General features: G+C 45.0%; 1 protein-coding gene across 1 annotated transcript; it reads right to left on the reverse strand.

Moving 5' to 3' along the window:
- Positions 1-1559: 1559 nt before the first annotated feature.
- On the reverse strand, positions 1560-15571 carry Tgm7 (transglutaminase 7). Its single transcript, XM_021226236.2, has 12 exons — positions 14823-15571; positions 13893-14138; positions 12404-12522; positions 9983-10111; positions 9721-9898; positions 7431-7569; positions 6964-7067; positions 6328-6570; positions 4551-4877; positions 4133-4293; positions 2167-2300; positions 1560-1915 (listed from the first exon to the last, which is right to left on the reverse strand). Exons 1-12 carry the CDS (start codon positions 14932-14934, stop codon positions 1756-1758), a joined length of 2052 nt encoding a protein of 683 aa, XP_021081895.2. The 5' UTR covers positions 14935-15571; the 3' UTR covers positions 1560-1755.
- Positions 15572-25965: the final 10394 nt, after the last annotated feature.

Consider the following 25965-nt stretch of genomic DNA (forward strand, 5'->3'; position numbering starts at 1 on the left):
GGACCCCAAACCTCTCAGTCCAAATGTCTCCAGTATGACATTCTGTGCACCTTGTAGGGACAGGAAGATTAGAGTCTGGAGCTATGCTACTGACCTGACTTGTGACAACTCTTTGCTCTATTGTCTGGGCCCACAGGAGTCCCTGCCTAGCTTCCTTGGTTGACTATACTGGGTTGCGGTGAAGGAAGGAGATGAACTCCCAAGACTCTGATTTCTGGGTACACCATGCAGTGGGATGAACCTCCTATTCTGGGACTAGGGGATGACACACCAGAAAGGATCTTTGAGATGACCTAGCTCACAGGACCAAGGAGAGGAAACAAAACCAGAGGGCCTGAAAACAAACAAACAAAAACCCTTTAAAACACACCAATGAGTATGACTTTGAAAGCCACTTTCTAGGTGAGAAGAAGGAAGTCATCTGAGACGCAGCCTAGGAAGACAGAAATGACTAGGATACAAACAGACCCCTTGGAGTCACAGCAAGAAGGACGCCTGGCTATACCAGTGATGCAGCCAGGAGAAGAGTGACCAAACCAAGAAAGACATCGGAAGAGAAGCCAAGTATTACATTTCTGAAAAAGTCAGGACAGGTGATTCTGTCCAGAGGTTAGGTGATACTCAGAACTCAGCAGTTATGAAGTAGTGACAGACATGCTCAGGGATGCTCATGGGGACAGGTACAGCTGGCACACTGGGTGGAGTAGGACATGTAGGCTCCTACTCTTGCACCAAGCAGCTGGGTGTGGGTGGAGCTGGGGAGATAAGGCCTGGGGGCCAGCCTGAGACTAAAAACATATCTGACAATGACTTAGGAGAGCAAATAAGCAAAAGAAGTAGATGCGGAGGATGTTGGTGAGAGGAGCCAAATGAGGACCCGGATTCCTAGATGTTTAAAAAAATTGCCTATTAGGGAGATAATAGCATGTAAAGGGGGAGGGGAGAGAGAAGGGGGAGGGAGGGAGGGAAGAAGGGAGGGAGGGAGGAAGGAAGGAAGGGAGAGGATTAGAGAGTGCCAGAAAGGTATATTGTAAAATGTTAGCAGAGATCTTCCCCTGAGTTGGGGAAGCTGGGTTTTTTGTTGTTGTTGTTGTTGTTTGTTTGTTTAATTTCTACTTTCCTGTTCTTTCCACATTATCAAGGATAAGCATAGGTGATCTTAATAACTACAGTGGGGAATGCAAAATGCTTGCCGCCTCTGTCCTAAAAATAACAAAGATGTAAAGGAAGAGACTGTAGAGAGCTAGGGTAGCAAGAAAGGATGGAACATGGCTGTGTTTGCAGAGTGCCTGCCACGCTAGGAGCTCTCAGAATGGCGACAGGGAAATTCTGCCTGGCAGCTTCTGGTAACTGGCCCTGCATTTGCTACCTTCTCAGGCTCCCCCTCAGCTCTGCCTCTGGACTCACTTAAGGGCATGTAAGTGGAGAGACCTGGCATTAGAAAGGATCCTGGAAGGCTTAACAGAAGAAAGAGAAGTCAGGGAGAGCAGAGAGGGCCCGCCCCACCACATGGTGAGCAGCCAGGCCAAAGGGAACAGTAAGTGCTTCTTAGCACAGGAGACAGCTAATGCATCTTTATTGTTTCTTCCCATGATGCACAGCGGTTCTACAGAGTTTCATTTGCCCCCACTATAGAGGTTGAACAAAGACAACACTTGAGAAGTAGAAAGCAGGCTATGCTGGGGATAGGAAGGGGAACTGGGATGGGGAACTGAGAAGGAGACTTGGGGGGGGGGCGCATTGGGAAGACCGGGCTCAGAAGCCTGGAGCTGCAGCAATGAAGACGTCCTTGTAGCCTTTGATCTCCTTGACTTCGCTACTGCTGATGAGGACTTGTAGCTGGTGGGGCCCAGCTTTGATGGGGTAGAGCTCCATCTGAATTTGGATGGTGTGTCCGGTCATCAGAGTCCCAAGGCTGAAAGTCAAAAGGAGCCTGTTGGAGCCTGGAGGATTGACTGCTTGGATGGGCAATGGGGCAGGGGGACCTACTTTAGTGAGTAGCACTCCCCTGTACCACCAACCCCCAGCTTTCCTGAGACTAGGAAAGTGGGGGCCAGAAGGTGACATCTGGAGACTGAGAAAGATCCAGTGGTCCCATGAGACACAGCTCTTCAGAGACCAACACCAGAGGAAGATTGATAAGAGTTCAATGGAAGCATTACTTACTCTTTTGTTATCTGCCCATTGATAAGGCCGCTTCCCTCCAGAACCATGGTGCAGTTATTCAGAGCCACCATTAGGGTGTTGGTGAGGGTGATATAGATGTTCAGGGCCTTGCCCACCTCAGCCCTTTCAAACACCTGTGTGGGAGGAAGACAGAGGTGCCCTAGGCCCCTGGCCACGCTGCCATTTCCCACTCAGTAAACTCCTGTGACCGCCAGGGACTGCTTAGAACTTAGGTGCCCCTAATGGTGGAGGCTAGCTCAAACTAACATATATGTTGATCTGTTTTAGAAGATCAGGACACTCTAGCAAGCTGCCACCTGTCAAGAATGGGCATAAGAGTTTCCCTTCCTATCATCTATTTGAAGATGCCTACTGAATTTAATTGATGTAATGGTCTCAAAAGGTTAGCAGTGTCTACCATGTGTGAGGTAGGATTCCAAGCACAAGTCCAGTCACTTATAGTTGATTAGTAGTGTCTAACCCATTCAGAGGACTAAGAAGGAGTGTCATGTGTGTCTTCTATGTGCCATTGATGATATTATTCCACAAAAAAAAGAATGATGAAGCCAAGATCCCATGACGGATTAACGACAACAAGGACCTAACTAAGGGCCTCGGATCCTAGCCCAGGATCTTTCTCCCATCCTATTGTATCCTCTCAGGTATCAGCAGAACATACTCGGTTTTCCCCATCTGTGGTCAGTGCTTCACTCTTGAGGTCTGTGCCATAGGGCAGCATGGCCTTAGCCTGTAATGGGAGGCATGGATCCCGTCCTCACTCCTGGAGCCTAGGACAGTGCCATATGGATGACGGGCATCTGTAAATGATTATTGAACCTAAATGAGCTGTCCACACAGACCACAACTGGGGGCATGTTCTAGCCTGGCCAGAGAACTGAAGAGGAAGAACACACCCTTACTTACCTAGAACTCAAGAAAAAGAACCAAGTCTCCAAAGAGGGTGTCAAAGTTAAATGGGTGAAAATAACTCTGGAACCCAGCACAATGACATTAATCACTCACAGGTCTTATAGCCACGGGGGCCATGCACAGCCTGCTGACACATGCTATGTTGTTTCGGGATCCCATGACAACCAGGACGCTGCTCTGGGTAACAAGTGGGGCCTTGGCTCAGCACCAAGCTTGTGTCTACACTTGCAGCTCTGCCCCACTGTTTGCCCACACAGAAGGCATCCATCACCATACTTGAGAACCTGAGAGTGTGCCCAGGTGAAAACCACAAATGTATCAGCTGACTTGCATCCAATATGGAACCATCCAATCATTGTTCTGCTGGCTAGTGCCAGGCATGCTGTTAACCAGGCTTCCAGGCATAGAGCTGGTCTTGGGGTAGGCAGTGGAAAAGTCTTTGGGAGAGGAAGGGAAAAGTGGGGAAGAAGCCTTTGGGGACGGACAACTCAGGTGACAGGAGATGGGGAGGACATGTGCTCTCTCCTCTATGGGGCTTTCTTAATGCCTTTCTTCTGTAAAAGCAACCAAGCCACTCTGGCATTGACTTTCTATGTCTGAAGTTCATTTCTTGTTCTTATTTCCTGTGTCACTCCACATCTTATCAGTGGTCATCTTTTGAACTTGACTGTATGCTCTGTCTTAAATCTGTCTCTTCCACTCAACATCCCAAATCATTGCCTCTTTATCTCTCCCTTTGTGAAGGGATCTCCTTACTTAATACACCTCCACAATAACATGCCTTCATCTGTTCTCGGCAGAGCACCTTCCTCAGCATCCTCTACAAAATGTGACTTCGGGAGATGCCTTCATGCCCCACCCTTTGTTTTATGCAGAACACCAGAGCCCACTACTTCTCAGCTTGTTGATTATGGCTGAGTAAAGTCTCAGAGACTGTACTGCCATCATGTATGACAGGGCACGGTACCGCCACCCCCCCCCCATGAAAAGAACATCTTAGAGTCTGTGGGTCCCCATCTCTGTGTAGAGACCTCACCTCAATTGATAACTGGGGAGGCTCCAGAGAGAAATCTTTTAGGATCAGAATGAACCGCCCTGTCTCTTCAACCTCAGCGATGCCAGACACATGGATCAGCTTTTCATCTGTCAGCTTGTTCCTGTAATTGCTGTAGGGCAGCAGGAGTGGCCACTGTAACTCTGAACATAGGCAAAAACATCATCTTGAGTCCAAGGAATGGGTTAGAAAAGGAATACTGCACTCAGAGGTCACTGATGTCTGATGTGTCAGGATGACGTCACAAGTACTGCACTAGCATCCAACTGTCCAGTGACACCATCTTCCCAGACTGGGATGTGAGAGTCTCCCTGTGATTTGGCTAGTGCAGGCCAGCCTGATTCACAGACCTAAAGCTCCACTGTCTACAGGTGCCTTCTCAAGCCTGCTACATACTCACCCTTCTCAATGTCCATATTCAAGTGTACCGCATGTCTCCAGAAGGGTTTCCGAGTGCTGCCCCCATGCAGCAGGGCCTGTGCACAAAAGCGTACCGTCAGTCCAATGGGGTCCTGACTATGGGCTCTGTCTGGAACCCTCTGGACATGTAGTGTGAGCATCAGGTCCTGGCCCCACATGGGTTCCCTAGCCAGGCGGAGTTGCAGCTGCACAGGCTTATCCTTAAAGCCCTCAGACCCTAGGAGATCCAGGAGGGATGAAGAGTCCCTTCTTGGTTCCAGCAATTTCCGGGAAGCCTTAATGAATACAGACCGCTCCTCAGAGGATCCTGGCAGAACAGATCCACACAGAACAAAGACATCAGTGGGGCAGAGCAGAGAGAACCAATAGCCTTCTTGGGAAAACAAATGCAGCTGCCAGCCAGAAGCCATGACAGTGAATAGCCACACAGACAGTCACGCAGCATCATGGCTCAGATGGGAATGGTGTTGCTCAGTGCACAGTCTCTTTGGCTCTCAGTGTTCAGTTCTGTCTTATGAAACTCAGGGACGATACTGGGTTGCCCAGAGTTACTGCAAAGTTAGGTCATGTAATTTCTGAGTGTAAGATTCAGTGTGGTCCTTTGCCACCAGTATCACCATTATCACCACCACCACCATCATGACTGTCACATTATCATCATCATCAAACCCAAAGGCCTCTCTTCCCTGCCTACATTCTCTCTCCTAAAATACAGATTCAAGTCTTTTAGATAGAACTTCACCTCTTTCTCTTAGGAATAATTCAACATCTGGGCTTAAAACCCAACCTTGCTCCAGGCTGTGGACTCCTCTAGAATACTTACTATGTTTCCAGTGAGTTCTGCACTCTAGCTCCTTTGAGGAGAGATATCTCATTTCACTGATAAGGAAGTAGAGGCAAGGGAAGAAGGTTCATACCCATCTACAGCACATCAGAGCATTGCGTAGTTTTCCAGTGGCCACAGTCCACCAAATCTCCCCATAGGACGGTCTACTCCCTTCCACAGGCTCAGAGCCCTCTCTCTCCCAAGTGTCCATCCCTCCCCTTGCTGCTACCCCTACTGTGATGGACATAGAGAGACAGATATGTGACCCTGATAGAGTTACTAAATAAAATTCAGGACCTCCAATTAAATTTGAATTTAAGATAAGCAAATAATCTTTATTGTAAATTACATGCAATATTTGGAACACATTTACACTAAAAACTATACCCAGTTAATTTGAAATTCAGATAAATAGTGAATTATTTGGAGACATACTAAAAATTACACCCAATTAATTTGAATTTCAGATGATCAGTGAATTATTTTTAACAGAAAGATGTCACCACATAGGGCTAGCATGATGGCTTAATGAAAAAGACATCTGTTGCCAAGCTTGACAACGTGAGTTCAATGTTCCTATGAAGGAAGGAGTTGTCCTCTGACAGACACACACACACACACAACGATACATGTTCCCACACACATTCATGCGCATGCATATATACATACACACAATAAATAAATGTAATAGAAAAAATTAAAGATGGAACATATTTAAAATAATGTATTTGTCTTAACTTATCTGGAATTCAAATTTAATTGAGCATCCTGTATTCTTATTTGCTAAATCTAAGCAAATCTATCCCAGGATCAAGTACCCAGGACCTAAAATCGCCCCCTGGGAGTTTTTCATAAGAGGGGGATGGTGTTGTTTTGACATGGGCCATCCAATGCTTACACCCACTCCCTCCCAAATCCAAGGCCCAGGCACCTTCTGGGTACTTGTAGGAACTGGTGATGTCCAGGCGCTGATCTGACCCTACCATCTTGGTACTGATTGCCTTCCCAATGTAATTGGTATTATGGGCCAGGATTTCTTGGACCTGGCCACCCTCAAAAAGCCAAATGACCTCGTCAGCATTCACCTCCGCAAACACAAAAGGGGTGTCGTAGGGCAAGTGGACATCCCCTTCCTTGATGGCTTTCACAGAGGCTGGACCACAGCAGAACAACCCTGTGGAGGAAACAGGAATCATGGGATGTAGATGAAGATATATGGGCCCAAGGCAGCTGGCAGCATTGGGAGGTGATGAGAAATGACGGGCAGTGGCAATAATGCCCCTCACACCTGGGCTTTCTCCAGTTTACCAAGCACACTGGTGTGGTTTATTTATCTGATCCTCACAGTCACCCCATTGGTGTGGCTGTTGTCAACACCATCTTCCTGACTTCACAGGAAAGAACAAAGAGACTTGTTATTCCAGGTGATCCCATTGTCAGTGGCAAAGTTATAGCTGCGATCTAACACTGTTTATACTACGTCCCTGGAAAGAGGGGGAAGTGGGCGACTACTGCACCTTTCTGGCCTGCTAGAGAGCCTGGCCCCTGCCACATACGCCCCACGCACCACTGCTGGTTTGCTGGGGGGTGGGGTCCAGAACTTGCCAGCCATTGTACCCTGGTGGAAGGTCTTTCCGGATCATCCAGCACTCATTCCAGACATGGAAGTTCCTGCAGAATGGAGGAAGAAGCCAGGGCTTATATCTCCTGATGGTTTTTTTTAGGTGCCAGACACTGTGCAGAATGTTTTATGCCTTTGTTCATAATTCTATTTTCCTCTAATTTGTATTAGAAAGTAATTATAATAGAGAAAGCTATCAAGGAGTCAGCCTTGGTGGTGCATGCATTTAATCCCAGCACTTGGGAGGCAGAGGCAGGCAGATCTCTGTGAGTTAGAGTCCAACGTGGTCTACATAGAGAGTTCCAGGACAGCCAGGACTATAATAGAGACATTGTCTGATTCAGTCTCGGCTATCATGATTTGTCCTCTACCTGGAACAGTGCTGAGTTTTTACAGACAAGAAAACCTCTTACCAGATTTTGTCTGGCTTCTGAGTTGGCAGCATTTCTGCAGTTCGGTCATAGTAGGTGTCAATGGTCAAGTTCCCATCTGTGTTGTGTGCAGAATGGAAATTGGAAACGACTCTTGTTGGAACGCCTAAGCATCTCATTACTACAGAGAAGAAGAGATGACTAAGATCATTTCAAGCAAAATTATTACTTTTTCATGCATAGTTTCTGACCTTCAAACTTGCAGCAAATCTTCTTGCAGAAGCTTCTGCTTACCTGCCCATCAGTGGTACCCATTCACAAAGTGGAAGACATCATTTGTGAGCCTCTTAAAACAATAATAAACATCCTTTCTGGCTCTTTTCTTTTTCCCAACAGCTCTCCAAGTTAAAAGCAAAGAGACTGAAATGCATGAGAATTCAAAAGAAGGGAAAATGGGTGGCCAGCTTCAAAAGAGAACTGTGTGACTTAACTGTGTGGCTTAACTTCTCTGGGTTAGTCCTGTGAGTAAGAAAGTGAAGAGTTAAAGTGGATGGCTTTCGGTTCTAAAATTCTGATTCTGCCGTTCTACTTAAAGACACAGGTTGAGAGAAAGAAGAAAATTAGAGGGCTGAGGATGTAGCTCAGTGGTAGAGGGCTTGCCCAGAGTACAAGGTTCTGAGTTCATTCCTCAGCACTGCAACATATACTAATAACTAAAGAAACAAACAAACAAGAGAAAGGCTATTCCATTGTAGAGACAGTGGGTGACTTACTGTCTTTGAAAAGGCAGCAGCTCCCTCTTGTGGATCCTCAGCATGGTAAAGCTAAGATTTCACAGGCACATTCACTCAAAGCAGGCATTATACCATGCTTACACACATACACAAACTAACTGCCTACAACCAGGTGTAATCAAGACCAGGCATGTCTTGGGACTAGGTCCTCACCTCTATCAACGCACTCAGAAGAGGTCTCTCCCACCCACTCTTCCTCAGAAGGAAAGCAGAGTTTACAGAGGGAAGGTCACAGTGCTTTTAAAAGTAAACTGAGTAGGAGTCCTTCTGTCTCCAGGCACTGTAGAGCCTACAGCAGGGCCCGATGTGGGTAGTTAGCTGTCTGATCCAGCACTGCACCTGGGCTTTCTACACATCTGCAGAGGGCGTGGGACTAAGACCTGGGCTGCAGGTGGCCAAAGGTAGCTTAGCAGTCACAGTGCTCTCCACTCAACAGTCCCGACACCCTGTGAAGTATGAAGATGGAAGGCTTGGGGAGGGGGCCAAGCCATGGATCTAGCCCTTTTCCTGTTCATCCTAGGATCTGAAGGTTCAAGGTGATCTCCATAATGCCCACCTGGCTACCCCTGGAGACTCCAGGCCAAGGTAGGACAGGACTACAGGAGGCCAGAATAGCCACAGCCCCACCTCATAAGTAAGCTGATGAGGTCACATTATGTGCACTCAAATTTAAATCTCTGCACCTGAGGCCCCTGAATATAGCTTTAAGACTGTGATTTCCCTCAAAGAGTAAAAGGCAGAAGCATGTTCTCACCTATGTCCCGTCCCCCTTCTCCAGTGGAATTTACCTGTTACTTCAGTAAATACCTAGGACACAATGTGACCAGGCAGGTGTGCTTTGCATGGGGGAGGCAGGCAACACTCCAGTAAGCTAGGTTCTTCAGCGTCCCAGACACTTGGGCCAAGAATTTAGCACTGAATTGTAAACAGTTGCGTATGTATTCAACGGAGTCAAGTGTCCATTCTCCTCAAGGGTAGTTAGCAAGGTAGCAAAGCTCTAATTGTAAGTCAAGTCTCTCAGGAAAGTCTATGTGTGAGGTCAGGCTATCCCAGAGTGTCTACTTAGTCCTCCTGCCTCCACCTTTGGCCCACTGCACAGGCTGGAAGAAGTGTTCTGCCTTTTGTGGGGACTACAAGTTGCTCTCTCCAAATGGCCACCTTTCTCTCTGTCTGTCTGTCTCTTAAGACAAGATCTTATCAAGTGCAGGTTAGTCTAACTCCCTATGTAGCCAAGTAAACTCCTGATCCAACTGCCTCCACTTCTCAAATGTTGTTATTAGAGGCATGCCCCACTGTGCCCAGCTCAGGTGCCCACTATTAATGTTCTTCATCAAAGAGACTGTGGAGTAATTGCAAAGCTCATCTCCTGGAGGCTGAGTAGTGTACAGGTTAAGAACTCATGTGCACACTGATCCTAACCATGGACCATTGAAAGCTCTGGGCCCTTCATGAGCTACAGTGGATTCTGAGAGTAGGGATTGTCGTGGTCTGACATGAAGGGGAAACCAGAAAGAGTCAGTGGGTAAGACTTCACTCACCTGTGCACATAACAGAGGCAAAGACCCAGCACTGTCCATATTTCACAGGCTGCCCACCCCTGGCCGACCACTGCCGCAAGATGGCCACACTGCCGTTCCATTCCAGAGGGCTGATGCCCTGGGAGTAGTCCTCTCCCCAGTTCCCCTGAAGCACACCACTGTCGTCATTGCTGTTGATCTGCAAAGAGCAGGCAGGTGGGTTTCCACAACACTCTGGAGATTCTCAAGCCGTCCTCGGGCAGAGGCAAGCTGTAGCTCTTACCATGGCACTCACCACCCTGCATACGTACACCACGTCGCTCCTCTGAGAATGGTCTCTGGACGGGTTCCTTAGAAAATAGAGGCTCTTGTTCAGGATCTCAAAGCAGATATCAACGATGTCCTCTTCGAACTTACAAGGTATTTGAAGGGAGAAATCAGAGAAAAGCAAAAATGTGTTGAGTCTAGAAACTTGGACGCTAACAAGTTTTTTTTAAGGGGTGATGTGTTTGTGAAGGGAGGGTAGCAGGATTTAACCATATGACAAGATCCTGTGTTGGATGTAAATCAAGTTGGAAATGCATTCGAATCAGAACTGTTTAAAAAACCAAGCTGTGTGGTTCTTGACAAAAAAAAATGCGAAGATTTGAGAGAATGGGAGAGAAGGTTTTTGAAACCCCAGCTTTAAAATGATAGCACAAACAGGAAGAGGAGCATGGAGACATTTCCCCGAGGTGTTTTAGCACAGTGGGTCCCAGGGGCCTACGTCATCTATATGCAGGACTTGCAGAAACAGGTAAGATCATATGGATGAGTATTTGCATGATCTCATATTTACATGTGAGGTCAGCATTTCAGAAGAGGGAGACACTGAAGGAGAGAACTGGAGTCAGGGGTAATGTTGCATGCTGCAAAAACCAGGGTAGGCTCATAAGACAACATGTGTCTGTGACAAATGTTGACCCTCTGGCTGTCAAATGCTACTTCCCATATCAGCTTCAGCAGTTGGGGGATGGGAGAGTGTGAGCTTCCTCAGCAAAACTCCCAGCATCTCCCACCCCTTAGAATAACAGGAAGGGAGAGACCATGTGGGGTCACAATCAGTGGCTGAGAGTGGAAAAATCATCCACAGCCAAAGTCCCTGTCCCCTCCCTCCTGCACTCAGTAATGGGGCTGCACTGTAACTGCATATTTGATGTTATTAAAGAGTTGCTGCTCACCTTTTCAGTTGTGATCATGAGTTGTGATAATGATTCTATGACTATATTGTGACATGTTACTGGATCAAATGATACGCTCTGTAATTTCTTCCCCAAAGTCCTGAGGGGATGAGAAGGGGAAGAGAGGTGCCTAGAGCGAGGCTGGTTACACCTTCCTGTAAAGGGTGGGTAGCAAGGATCTCACTCACCCTGGAAGCCCATAGGCTCTGCCTCAACTCTCCTCCCATTAAGCATAAAAGCCTTAGACACCAGCTATGTGAAGGAACATGTCTGAGTCCCGTGGGATGCTATTTGAGGATACTAAAGTCTAAACTTCACATACTGTCTAAAGCCTCAAAATAGTATTCCTTTAAAATTCTTCCCTACAGTTTTAAAGCATGAAAAGTATCTTTCACGGTGAGTCATACAAAAGCAGTAGAGTTGCAGCACAGAGGCAAGGGGATTTCAAGTTTAAGGCAGTCTGAGTTCCATAGGGCATTAAAGGCGAACCTGTGAAATCAAGTCAGTGAGAACCTGCCTTTAAAATCATTAACGAAAACCCTACACCAGGGTGGGATGGGTCAATGTGAGAAAGTGCCTCCCATAGAACCAAATGACAAGAATCCAATCCCAGGGCCCATATGGTGGATGGAGGGAAATGACTTCCTGGAGTTGTCTTCTGGTTTCCATATGTGCCATGGCATGCATGCACGAATACATATGTGCACACATGAATACATGAAATTAATTTAATTTCTAAAAATGAAAGCATTAGGAGAGGGATGGCCCCAGTGTTAGGAACACTACCTGCTCTTCCAGAGAACCTGAGTTTGATTCCCAGCACCTGCATGGTGACTCAGAATCTTCTGTAAATATAGTCACAGGGAATTATCACCCTCTTCTGGTCTCCTTGGGTACCAGTCACACACATGGTGCACAGATATACACATAGGCAAAATGTTCTCATAACAAAAAAAATTTTTTCAAATGAAGTGATAGGAGACATTGGCCCATGGGCTGTTGCTTTCAAATTATGGAAGAATGAAAGGCTTGTCACAAATCGGTCCCTAGTGGGGTTGGTAACTTGACATAGAAGTTTATTACAGTTGTTGGTAATTCTCTACTCTTCTTTCCTTCTCTCTCTCTCTCTCTCTCTCTCTCTCTCTCTCTCTCTCTCTCTCTCTCTCTCTCTCTCTCTCTCTCTTGTTTTGTTTTTTTGAGATAGGGTTTTTCTGTATTGCTTTGGAGTCTGTCCTGGAACTCGCTCTGTAGACCAGGCTGGCCTCCAACTCACAGAGATCTGCCTGCCTCTGCCTCCCAAGTGCTGGGATTAAAAGAGTGTGCCACCAACACCCAGTTCTTCTCTTTTCTTAATACAGCATAAAAACCTTGAAAACAAAGCAATATTTTCTTTGCTTGCCCTCTCATTGGAAGGGAAGTTGGCCAGCACCTCACACAGCCCCCAACAAGCCCATCCCAGGCCCACCTCCAGAAGGCCGTGTTACCTGCCCATAGTTCCAAGGCCTGGAGGTAATGGAATTTTCTTGACCCTTGTAAACAAAGCCGTAATCGCTCATGATATACTCCTGCAGCAGTGTTTCACTAGGCAGGTAGACATCATCCTCTGAGCAGTAAAGAGTATCAGAGAGATAAAGAAAATCACAAGGCAAACAACAAGCATGAAATTAAAAAACAGCAGAAAAGAAACATCATTCTGGAAACAGGAAGAAGAGTCAATGGATGACTGAGGTCAACAGAAATTAAGACTGGGTCTTCGTAAAAGTTAGACATGTGCTTTTCCAGAGACCAGCAACAAAATCTATGCTATAAAAATTATAGATTATGAAAATTATAAGATTATTTTAGAGTTTTGGAAAATATAGGAAAAAACTCAATCATTCCCAGTACTCAGAAATGCCCACTGTAACATTGTCTTTTTACTGTAGCATATGCATAAATAGTTAGAATCAAATTGAATTCACTTGCTAAATTATCTCACTTAACATCACAGTATGAATATTTTCATCATGTTATTAGGGGCTGGAGAGATGGCTCAGTGGTTAAGAGCACTGTTCTTCCAGAGGACCTGGGTTCAATTTCCAGCACCTACATGACAGTTCATATCTGTAACTCCAATTCCAGGGGATCTGATACAGACACATACACAGGCAAAACCCAAAGCCACATAAAATAAAAATAAATAAATAATTTTTAAGAATTCTTTGTGGGAGCCAGGCACTGGTGGCACACACCTTTAATCACAACACTCAGGAGGCAAAAGCAGGCAAATCTCTGTGAGTTCAAGGCCAGTCTGGTCTACAGAGTGAGTGCCAGGATAGCCAGAGCTACACAGAGAAACCCTGTCTCCAAAAAAAACAAAAAACAAAAAAGAAAAAAAGAATTCTTTGTGGGTCCAGGTGTGGTGTTGTACACTTTATCCCAGCATTCTGGAGGCAGAGGCAAGTGGATCTCTGTGAGTTTGAAACCAACCTGGTCCACAAAGTGAGTTCCAGAGTATGTCTCAAAACAATTACAAAACCAAAAAGTGAATTAGGGTGTAGTGGTGCATGCCTATAATCCCAACACTCCAGAGGCCGAGACAGAGGATCATGAATTCAAGACCAGTGTAGACAATGCAGCAAAACCCAGCTAACAAAAGGAAAAATATTAAATAAATATGTTTAAGGCTGGTGAGAGGATTGAGAAAGTAAAGGAACTTATGGCTAACCCTGGTAACCTGAGGTCGATCCCTGGGATCCACATGCTGGAAGGAGAGAACCAAGGCCCACAAAATGACGTTCACCCATGTAGGTGAACACACACACACACACACACACACACACACACACACACACACGAAAAGTTAATTTTTTTTGTTTCAGCACAAGGTAATATGTTGTACCGATATGCAATGATTATCAACCAGGCTTTGCCACAAGAACCTAAAAGAACCAATGCATCAAATTAACACTACAATCTGGGGGCAAGTTCTACCTGTACTCCATGGGTTAAAAAGCAAGATGAAATTGCCCAGTGGGTAAGTCACACCAGGACCCTGGTCCCGAGAAATCTCTGTCTTCAGTGTGTAATGGCCAATGACTGCGCTGGCTGGTGTGAAAATCGAAACTTGGAGAGAGTTGCTGTCAATAATGAAGTCAGAAGCACTCCAGACATTCCCAGGCCGGGTCTGAAGGAGCAAGAAAGTGGCTCGGGTCCCCAGAAGCTCTGTGGGCTCTGGTCCTGAGTAAGAGAGAAAGAAGATCCCAGAGGAGGGCTTAAAACTCTTATGTGATGGAGCTGAGGCATGATGACTCAGTGGTTAAACATGTATACTGCTCTTACAGAGAGAGGACTGCAGTTTGGTTCCCAGAACTCATGTAAGGCTACTCAAAATTACCTGTAACTTCAGCTCCAGGGGATGATCTGATGCCCATTTTAGCCTCTCAGTATGTGTGCGCGCACACACACACACTTAAAAATAATAAGATAAATGTGGTATGTAACTCCCTGTGGCCTGGCAGACTCCCCACCATCTCCCAACATTTGCTAAAGCCTTTTGTTTCAAGGCTTTTACTAACGTTTAAGCTCTTTGGGCCTCTGATTTTTTTTTTTCATTTCCAGTCTGTAAAACGAGAGCCTGGTGGTACCACCTTAAAGTCTTCCGTGAGAACTAAAAGGAGGTCACGTCTGGCGAGTTTTACTACTATGCCTGTGTACTTGTAAGTTGGCTGTTGTGACTAAAACATCAGTTTGATGACCTGGCCAAATACTTTCTTAGTAGACCTAACGGTACTGGTATGAGGATCCTGGAGGGGTTCCAGAAGAGGGGAGGACAGCTCAGAGACCGGTGACAAGAGCCCTTCCCCAGGTGAACTTTCCTAACTTTCTGTTTTGGGGGAACCAGAGAGGGCAGGACAAGCTCACCTGTCTCAGCCACAAAGGTGAGCTGGTCCTTCTGGGGCTGGAAGGGTTGATTGAAGGTCAAGGTTAAGCTGAAGTTCTGGCCACGGCGCAGGATGAGCTTCGTCAAGCCCATCTCCTGAGTGTGGTGGTTCTTGTTGTTCCTGGGGATCTGCAGTTCCACAGACCTGAGCTCCAAGGCTGCCACTTGGGGAGGGAGGACAGGTCACTGCCCCGCTGAGACTTGGCATCATTTTGATTAATCTGACTGATGTTAGCCTTGCTGCCCCCCTCCCCTGTGCCTCCTGATTTCACGACAACCTCAACGGGCAATGCAGCAGGTCCTAGCCAGGGATGGAGAGGGCTATTAGTCCTTGAAGCATCAGAGCTGGAGGATTAGTGTCCCAGAGGGCAAAACAAATTCCAGATAATGACAAGTCCCTCTATCATCTTGCTGGTTTAAGAATAAACACATTGGAATTTTGTATGAATGAAGCCAAGCTGTCTGGAGGCTGGACAATTGCTATAAGGCAAGTCCCTGATCTCAGTTAGCAGGACTATTTGGATTTACTTTCTGGTTCTCAGTTTTGTTTCAAGCCTATGCAGAAGGTATTCTCGACACACATCTAGTGTATGCTTGTAAGATTCCCCTAGCACAGTAAAATGTGTAAAGATTCTAGAGTGACTCGGCCCTAGGTCATCATCACCCTGGCAAGTTGCTTGAAAGACCTTGAATAGCCCTAGACATTAGTTTGTTCATCTAAAAAGTAAGGAGATGATCATGTTCCTACTTCATACGGTTTACATAGGCCTCCAGGAAGGAGGCCTACATGAAAACCTCTGGGCTAGGTCACACACAGAGAAAGTCCCTGGTATTTCTTAGTTACTCGAGTAGCAGCGATCATGAACTTGCTTTGCTGTTCTTGCTGACAATGTTCACTCACTAGGTCTTTCCTCTAACAAGTCTAACCTATTAGTACGTTGTGAGTGACTACCTCCAAGCCATCCTAGGGCATTCAGCTGTGCCTGCTAACAAAAGGATTATCCCAGCTGGGCTTTATTGACTGTTTACACCCGCTGTGGAAAAATGAGGAGGTCAGGAGATCCATACCTGGCAACTGCTTTATGCAACTCTGCTTTACTTGCATGCGACCTCCAGAAAGGTTACAGTGTATAAGTGAAGGAGACTGGCAGCAGGGTTCCATCTATGCAGTCAAGGGGAAGGCCCTGCTCAGTAAAGGCATTTCCAGGTACAGTCTGTTCAAGGAGGAACACCCTCACCCTGCAAGCATCCCTCCCCTGTGCTCTGTAAGGAAGCCCAATAAATTCACTTTTCCCCAGGATGAACTTTGTCAGAATCACTCCTCTGTTTGTCGTTGGGACTTTAGTTTTAGGAGAAGGGTGGATGTAGCTTATGTCTTATGCTGCTGGGAAGGAATTTTAGCAGCATAGATTATGGGACCTACTGTATGGAAGGTAAAAAGGCTCAAGAGACTGCTGCCCACCCAGGTAAGACCCCAGGGACCTACATGCTAGAGAGAACAAACTGACCCCCTAAAAGCTATCCTCTGACTCTGACATGTATGCTTAATATTAAAGTCACACACACACAAATACAATTTTAAAAGGTGACCAATAAGAGAAACAAAATAGACAATATCACAAAGCATGGAACACTGGAAAAGCAAGGACAATTTTATGTGTAAATGAGTCATAGTGTGAATTATGGGTCATGATAAAAAGTCTGAAAGCAGTTGGCCTAGATCCTGTTGAAAGGTGACCACATCTCGTATTTTCAGGGGCCTGAAATGTCCATACCAAGACCACTGAGTTTCCCGGGAAGGCGCTCTGCCCTACACATGCCTTCCAGAGGCCAGCCTCCCTTGAAAGCACCTGTACCCTGAAGAAGAGTGAAGGGCTCTGGGAGTCATCGTGTGTGCAGCACAGGAGAGAAGAGGCAAACTTTCCTGGCTGCTGTGCACTGCTGGAGCCCAGCTGGCTCCCTTTCTCCAGGCTTCTTCCTTCAGTTTAGGAAGCAAAGGAGAGGCAGGGATGTTGCCTTCTCTCAAGCCCAAGGCTGCGTGCCTGCCGAGATACAGTCACCATCAGACACTTAGGCTTTCTTTTTACTCCACTTAATGTAATGATGTGTTGGCTCACCCAAGAGCTTTTCATGTCAAGGAGACATGACTTATAATAAAGGAAAGGCTTCCAATGAAGCCAGAAAGGGAAGCTGAGGAAGCAGGAAGAAGCTCAACAATGCAGGAAATCCAGTAGAATCAACTAGAAAAACACGTCAGCACCCACAAGGCCTGACTTGGATGTGGTCCCACAGGAGGTGATGGTGTGAGTAAGAGAGAGGCGAGCCTCAGACACAAGACTCCTGGCGCTTACCTGATTAACACAATGACAAGGGTATAAAAGGATGAAATTATATCCGGGTATATTATCAGCCTTATAAAGGGGTGGGAGGAGACATTGAAACAGTTGCCTGCCTAGGAGGAATCCTCTGAGAAACCAAAACCTGAGATAGCCTTGCTCTCAGGCGGGGCTCCATCCCATCCCTCCACTTGGGTCTTGGTTCTGAGGGTATCACAATCATGTGTGGGACTTTCTTTAGCCACCAAAGATGCCTTACACCATGAGTTTTTGCTTTTACAACACCTTTAATTTTCTACAGAGCATTGGATAGCACCTAGAGTTAGCCCCACAAAAGCAGGTCATCTTGAACCTGGATTCCCCCATGTCCAGAATCAAGCACTTTCGAAAATCATGCTTGTGTTCAGAGAATTCCTACTACAAGCCAGTCCACTATCCATGTCCCAAATCATTTATTTTCTCACAAGTACTCTGAAATACAGTGTTACTATTGTTCCTGACAGGAAGGAGGGTTCTGGTCAGAACTAGGATTCAAGCCCAAGCAGGCTGGTTCTAATCTTCACCATCTCCTGCCTTTCCCAATAGGCAGGTGCTAAATAATGTTCACTAAATGGACAGGTGCATGTGCACAAAACTTCAAGGAATGGGGGCATCAGGACAGTCAAGGGGGCCACAGGAGTTCAAAACTTATAAAAGTGACTATAAAAATTAAGAACAGGAGTGGGCAGTGGTGACACACGCCCTTAATACCAGCACTTGGGAGGCAGAGACAGGCGGATCTCTGTGAGTTTGATGCCAGAGCAAGGTCTAGAACATCAGGGAGGGACTACACAGAAAAACCTGGTCTCAAAAAACAAAAATAAATAAAAAGACTAGAGCTTTACTGAGATCACGATTAAATACAAAACAACGAGATCCATATTTGATCTACTAAAATATTAAAATTAATGACAATACCCGATTTGTTGAAGGCATGTGGAAATAGATTGCCTCATATACAACAATAGAAGTATAGAATTCATACAGATACGGACCTTTTAGAGACAGGACCCTTGGAACAAGCTGGCTAGACCGTCTAGCTGAATCAACAAGTTCAGTGTGAAACCCTGCCTTAATATATGAGGTGGAGACTGGTCAACAAAAACACCCAATTTCACAGTCTAGCCTTTGACTATCTATGCATAGACATGAGTACAACGTATGTGTAACACACACACACACACACACACACACACACATGATCAAAGAATAAGGAGAACTCATTCCCTAGATGCCAAAAGTAAAACAAAAGGTACTGAAAATTATAGGAGAGGTTTCATCAAGTTTTCTAGTTTATCGAGTCTTTGTTTTGAACAGACGTTTCTTGTCTATAATGGGGTAGTGTTATTTTGATTGAGGACGGGTTTTTGAACAGGAGTGGCTCATCAAAGCTATACTTTGAAATGAATTTAGCTGTGGTGTTTAACCCAGACCAGAGTGGCAGAGACGGCAGTGACACTTCTGTTGCAATACTCTAAATCAAAGGCTAGTGGGAACTCAAAGACAGGTGATGGTAAGAGCCTGAGAGGGGCCACCCATGTGTTCCAGGGACCAGCCTCTATGGGCACACGGCTGCTAATAAATATGTGTTGCAATAATGTGATTTGCAGAGCTTCCTAAGTCCCCTGCAGGTGTAGGTGAAGATCAGAGCCAGCAACGGAATCCATCACCAAGGCCTGGGACACCTCACATAGACACACCAAAGGTGAGTTACATGTGGTACAACCAGCAAGGGAATTGGCCTCTGCCATCAAATTCCAGCCGAATGCAGAGCCTCCTTTCTGCCTCGCACTGCATTTGTGTTAGCTTTCTCCCTCTCCCCACTTATTATACCATCATCACTATTATTATTTGAGGACTTTGATACATACTTCATTCCTTTTCATTTCTTCAGTTTAAAAAACGAGAAAGATTACATTCTGTGCAAAAGTTTATGAAATGATTCCTATGTGGCGAGATTGCCAGAGTGTTCTGTAGGTATTTAAGTTTGAGAAAACAAAAATTTCTCATAACTCAAAAGCTTAAATCCAAACTCTTCCAAAGTGTGGGTCCAACATATTCCTATCTTATCTCCCAGGTACTCTTAAAATAACTCTGACTCTCTCACACTGTCCTCCAAATGGACCATGCCCATGTCTAGACAGCCCCAACCCTCCCTTAAGCCTTCTGTGTCTCCACAACACAAGTTTTCCAAGCAAAATTCAGCACCCACCTTCCTGAAATCCTTCAAAAGTACTTTGCTTTAGAACATGGGACCTGCCACAATATTTGTGCCTATAGCTCTGTAGCTGATATTTGGTGAGTGTTAAGAAGGCCCAGGCTTTCTGTACATTACCTCCTTTTATCCCTACAACTATCCCATGAGCTATTATCAACTCCATGTGACAGATAAGCAGAAAGATGATTAGTAAGGGGAAATGACTTGCCCAGTGTTACCTACTTATTGCCATTTAAATTTAGTTTGACTCATGCACCTGGAAGGTGGTCCTAGAGCAACAATTCCTGACCTTCCAGACAGCCATCTACATTTTTTGTGTTTTTTGGGAGTAAAGAAATAGACAGACCTAAGAGGAGTTGCTCTACTAAAAGAACTGGGGAGCCATCCTCCAGTCTAGGCTTCTCCATAGGACCCGAGGTGGGGGGCAAACAACAATGAAAAACCACAGCTCTATTTCCAATGCATCATTCAAAGGTACCAAAGAGTGTAGAAACTGGGACATTAGATGCGGCTCAAATAATAGAGCACCTGCCTTAATGTACACAGAGCCCTAGGTTCAATTTCCAGCACCAGTAGGGTATGGTGGTATGAACCTGTAATCATAGAACTTCAGAGGTGTAGGCAGTAAGATCAGGAGTTCTAGGTCATCCTCAGATACATAGTAAGTGTGAGACTAGCCTGGGCTACCTAAGACCCTGTCCCAAATGACAAATAAGACAAAAACAAACAACAACAACAAAACACAAAAAGTACAGATGCCCTCAGGTAGCTTAGGAGATTGGAACAGAACCAGCCCCAAGGCTTACCTGATCTCTTTCCATACTCTGCAATTCCTTAGGCTCAGAATCACCTATTTTTCAATTAATCACTTAGTGACAACTATACTACTTCCTTGAAATATTTTTGCTTAATAGTGTCTATATGACTAATTAAATGTTCACACCCCAAGCCCAGTAGTTTTAATAGCTGCTATCAAGCAGAAAGTAGTTCCTGGGTTGACTGCACAGGTTAAATCATTAAGTCTTTTGGCTCATGTATAAAAGAAGCTATAAATATTAGTCATAATCATAAAATTCAAGCTAAGACAATAATGAGACCCATAACTGCTTGAAATAACAATAACCTATTTTGTTCAAAGCATATGGAAACTCAATGCCTCATATAGTGAGAGTGGGATTATATACTCATACAGACTTAAAGTCAGCTGATGCCCATCAAAACTTAAAGTGGCTATTGCCCTTTCTCCAACATTTATTCTTTTAGAAATTTTGCATATAAAATACTTCTGTAATCTCTACTAAGTTTTACCAACACGGTCACCCATTGCAGCATGACTAGTAAGCATGAATACTAAGAGATGAATGGCCACCAGTAAGAGACAGTAACCAATTAAAGTGTTTACTAACTAAGCTGTGCTCGTATGTTCTACTTGGACTTTCTAAAGCCATTCCAACTTCAGATTTTAAAGGCTAGATAGTCTACAGCTTCAGGAAAGAAAATGAATGACTGTATGATATGTGCTCCAAGATCCAAATGAAGGTGGAGAAACAGGAGGAAGGAGACAGATTGCACAGTGAACCATCCACTGCCGGTATAGGCTCTCTGGTCTTCTCTGTACTCCTCCCCTCTCAAGCTTACTCCCTCTATTGACTTAACACCTCGTAAAAGTTAAATATATTGCCAGTACTCACCGGGATCCATCTCCCTCAGGTCAGTCAAGGCTCTTTAAGTGGCCAGCATTAGGATTCTGGTCCTGATGCCTCCCAGAGTGCTAGAGTCCTCCTGCCATCATGGAGTCGGGTGGGGCTGCCTTCCTCCTCCTCCCACGCCTTCCCTGAAATTTCCCGTTGTTCCAGGTGCCTTCTAGCTTAAGGAAAGAAGCCCTGCCTTAAGCCTTTAAAATGCTTGCTGAGGGGTTTGTTTCTGTGGCCTTCTGTTAAGCTGTGCCGCGCCCAAGTGACATGGAGGGCAAGGCTCCAGTCTGTCCATGAGCTCTTCTGTCACGTCAGGACTCGGGATCACATCATTCTAAACCCTCTAGACTGGCATCACCCAACAGAGTCAGTGTTGACACAGGAATGACTGGAAAACATGGCTCAGGTATATAACAGACATAGACAACGGGACGGTGCGGCCCACTAGGACTCATGCTGAACTTTGTATACTGAAGAAAAACAAGGCATAGTCAAACAGTGAATTGTCCACTAGATAAAGTGAAACTACTGACATTTCCAGTGCAGGGGACAAGCATATCTGACAAGTTGTTAACTAATAGGAGTAGGATATAAAAATGGAGCCGAGCGGTGGTGGCGCACGCCTTTAATCCCAGCACTTGGGAGGCAGAGGCAGGCGGATCTCTGTGAGTTTGAGTCTGGGCTGGACTGACAGCCTCCAAAACAATACAGAGAAACCCTGTCTTGTAAAAAAACAAACAAAAACAAAAAAAAGAAACACTAGGTCAATGAGATAGCTCAGTAGGGAAGAACTGAGGTTAATCCCCAGGACCCACAAGGCAAAAGAATAGAAGTAACTCCTATAGGTCATCCTGTATCCCTCATGTACACCAAATAAATAAATCTAAGAAAACTTAAAAATAAGAAAGCTTAGCAGGAAAAAGCTTGTGCAGCCAAGCCTTGCAATCTGAGTTAGATCTCAAGACCCACATGATGTGAAGAGAATCAGCTCTCACAAGTTGTCCTCTGACCTCCTCCAATGTCACCCACAGGCCTCCATTCACATGTTCACACATCAAATGAGTGAATAAATGAGGAAAAGAAGAAGGAAAAAATAATTTAAGAGAAAGTAATAGGTAAAAAGGCCATGGCAGGAGATCCAGGTGTGTGTGCGTGTACAAGACTAGTAATTTTTTAGGGTTTTTTTGTTTTTGTTTTTGTTTTTAGACAGGGTTTCTCTGTGGTTTTGGAGGCTGTCCTGGAACTAGCTCTTGTGCACCAGGCTGGTCTAGAACTCAGAGATTGACCTGCGGCTGCCTCCCAAGTGCTGTAATTAAAGGTGTGTGCCACCACCGCCTGTAGACTAGCAGTTTTTTAAAAAAAATCAAATTCCATTAAACACTTCAGGGGATTAAATTGGTCAAAGAATAAGCATTGTGAGAAAACAAAGACTTCACACATTTACTCACTATTGTCAAAGGTGTGTAAGAGGTTAATTTGTGTGACTCATTGAAAAGTCCTACACCTATTTAATCCCAGCTTCCTGGCATGTTCCCTGCCTGTTTTAATATGTAAAGTGTATTGAGAGAATAGTTCCCAATCAGATTTGTTAAAATCACTCACAACTAAGCATTTTTTGAGCATCCATAGGCTTTATTTTGTCAAAATTGCTCTACTTTGACTCAAAAGAATAGTTAGTTACTGGTGTCAAGAATACCTCCCCCCTCATCAGAGAAGGGGTATGGATTCTTTCTGAAACTCATTATGTAGCCAAGGCTAGCCTCAAACTCACACTTCCTATGTCTCAGTCTCCAAGTCTTGGGGTTACAGGGATGTGCCACTGCTCCCAACTTTAAGAATATTTTCAGCCAGGTGGTGGTGGCCCATGCCTTAATCACAGTACTTGGGTGGCAGAGGCAGGTAGATCTCTGTGAGTTCAAGGCCAGCCTGATCTACAGAGTGAGTTCCAGGACAATCAATGTTATGCAGATAAACCCTGTCTCAACAAAACATACTATTTTGAGGAAGACAGACTTTTTATATATAATTTTGTAATAAAATCCTCAATTCATAGTAAAGTTACTTTTTGAATGTGTGTTTGTATGTACAAGCTGGTGTGTGCACACAGTGTGTGTGTGTGTGTGTGTGTGTGTGTGTGTGTGTGTGTGTAAGGTTGGGACTCTGCACAATGCTCACCAGCAGGAAGAGCCTCACTAGGCAAACACCCAACCCTGCATCACCCACTCTGGAAATGAAAGCTGAATAAATCTCCAGGATTTCTATATTTCTCAGTTTGTCAAATTCAGTTACTGAAACAACAGCAACAACAAATGGACTGAGACAGAGGGGAATAAAGGTTTCTCTATGTCTAAATTATCTGTATAAGTTGGAGAATTTCCATTTGGTCAACCCTAAAGGCTCCATTATAAGACTGAGTGTCTTAGTTTCCACTACTATAGTGCCCACAGGTCCTATAACCTTGGATTCAGCCAGATACAGATGTTGGAGAGTGGGGAGGAGCTCCTGGAAGGTGCTGCTGTCTGTAGTGTACCTCTGGAAGGGGATTAGGAGAATTTTAAAGAAGAGAGGTGGAGTGAGAAAGGTCTTCCAGGCCGGAGGTGTAGTGTAAGCAAGGTCAGGAAAGTGCTAACAGCTGGGGATTCTTTTGAACCCGGCACAAGAGATGCCACAGCAATAAACACTCACTCCATACAGCCAGTGTTTCCATAGGAAAAGAGCTGCAGACTGCAAAGTCAGCACTATCTTTCTTTCTCTGTTTAGACCTCAGAGTTCTATAGCTGCAGATGACAAAAGAAATCAAGCTTTTGCAAACCTTTAGATGGGGAAGGTGCCACCAGCCCACACTAGTGTCTTACATGTCAGTTTTCTCTACCTGGCACTCAACTGGTCAGTTACATGGGAGAACTACTTTTTAACTGAGTTGGGATCAACTAAATTATGCTCAATACTCATAGCAGTAAAAATCCTGTTTTCCATTTTCAGTGCTAAAGATTGAACCCTTATGCATGCTATACCCCCAACCCCTCAAATCTTGTTCTTTAACAGATCATGTCATATGCAGTTTGCTCAATACATTTCCCCCCTAAGACAACACATGCCATGGGACTAGAGAGATGGCTCAGTGGTTAAGAGCTCTTGCTCATCTTGCTAGGGTTGTTCCCAGCACCCACATGGTGGCCCACAGTCCTCTGTAATTCCAGGCTGCTTTGATACCCTCTTCTGGCCTCTTTGAGCACTGCATGCACATACATGCCTGCAAAATACATACACACAAAAATAAATAACTCTTTTTAATGCCTCATTCGATAGCATTTTAAATTAGCTTCCAGATAAAAAGGGCCATCTACTACAGAATCATCACTATGTGGCTAGTGTTCATCTCTGCTAAGTTAACTAATCCACTAGGCTTTCAACAAAACAAGACAGCATGCTCTGTCTTGCATAGCTACACTGAAATCCTTCTCTAACTCCACACCCTAACACCCATTCCATGTACCTCCACTTCAAGATCCCACAGTCATTTCCAATCCAGAAAGTTCAGAATCAAACTCATTAGTTCTACTCACTAACCCAAATGTATGTATTCCTTACCACTGTAAATATTGTAAAAGTCCACTGGCTGAGTGGAACCTACTATTTGATGGTAATATGGTCAGGGGATCAGAGTAGAAGTTTGTGAATTAGAGAGCCTGGTTCAGGATCTTTCTCTGGCTTCTCTGAGCTAAAGTACTTAATTGATCTTAAGCATGTTAGTCTCACCAAGCCCCACTTTACCATACAAAATGAAGCTAATACCAATACCTTATTCATGGAGTTGCTTTAAACACCAAATAATATCAGAGCCCTGAAGTGTTATCTGGATACTAAGCACTTCCATTAGGAATAAAGGCTGGATTGGAACTGGAGAAATGGTTCAGTGGTTAAAAGAACATACTGAGCTTGGCAGAGGACCCAAGTTCGCTTCCCAGCATCCATCTCAGATAGCTCACAACTGCCTGTAACTCCAGTTCCAGATCAGATGCCTCTGGCCTCCTCAGGCACCTGAACTCATTGCACATACCCCCTTCATACATATAATAAAAAATTAAAAAATAAATAATAAAGGTAAGATTTATGATCCTATGCATTGTGAGATTCATATTGTGTTAGAGAATTCTTCAAAAGTTGTTGCCAGCTGCCCCCAAAGACACTCGTATCCAAGGAGAATTTGATGTAGTCCAGAGCCCAGCCTCCTGCTTGTTACTGTTCTCAGGAGATTGAAACTATCCTATTCTACCTAAATGCATGCGCTAACAGCCCTGCTCACAGCACTGCATTGCTCCAGTGTCCAAACTTAACTCAGCCCACAGGTTCTGCCACCTTCCCTAATCCTGACCACATCTCTAGCCACATTGCCCTTAATTTTATCTCTCATTAGCTTGCAGACGTCGGTTAAACTTCAAAACTGAAGTCTCTCCCAAGCCATTCCCTTCCCTGTCTCGTCGTTATCACAGAAGCTTTCTCTGGATAACGCAGGGCTGGCCCAGGTGCCCATATTGCCTTTCTTGGAGCACCACCATCCTTCTTGTCAGGCTCTGAAGAGCCTCCATTTATATGGTTTATCTTCCCCTCCAACCTCCTGTATGTTCATTCAGCTGATCTCATCCGAACAAGCTCAGCTGTCTACAAAACAAAGCCAGCTTTTTATGCCATCTGAGTTATAACACTACCAATCTTTATCCTGTAGAATTAGCTAGAAGTCAGTGGTTCCCAGGGTCCCTTCCTGGAAGTCCCAGAGAACCCTATGGTTGCTTACTTTTGTTTGCTGGCCAGTCTTGTTTTCACAACAACTGATTGG

Source organism: Mesocricetus auratus, unplaced genomic scaffold (genome assembly GCF_017639785.1).
Source record: "Mesocricetus auratus isolate SY011 unplaced genomic scaffold, BCM_Maur_2.0 Super-Scaffold_100004, whole genome shotgun sequence".
NCBI classification, from domain to species: domain Eukaryota; kingdom Metazoa; phylum Chordata; class Mammalia; order Rodentia; family Cricetidae; genus Mesocricetus; species Mesocricetus auratus.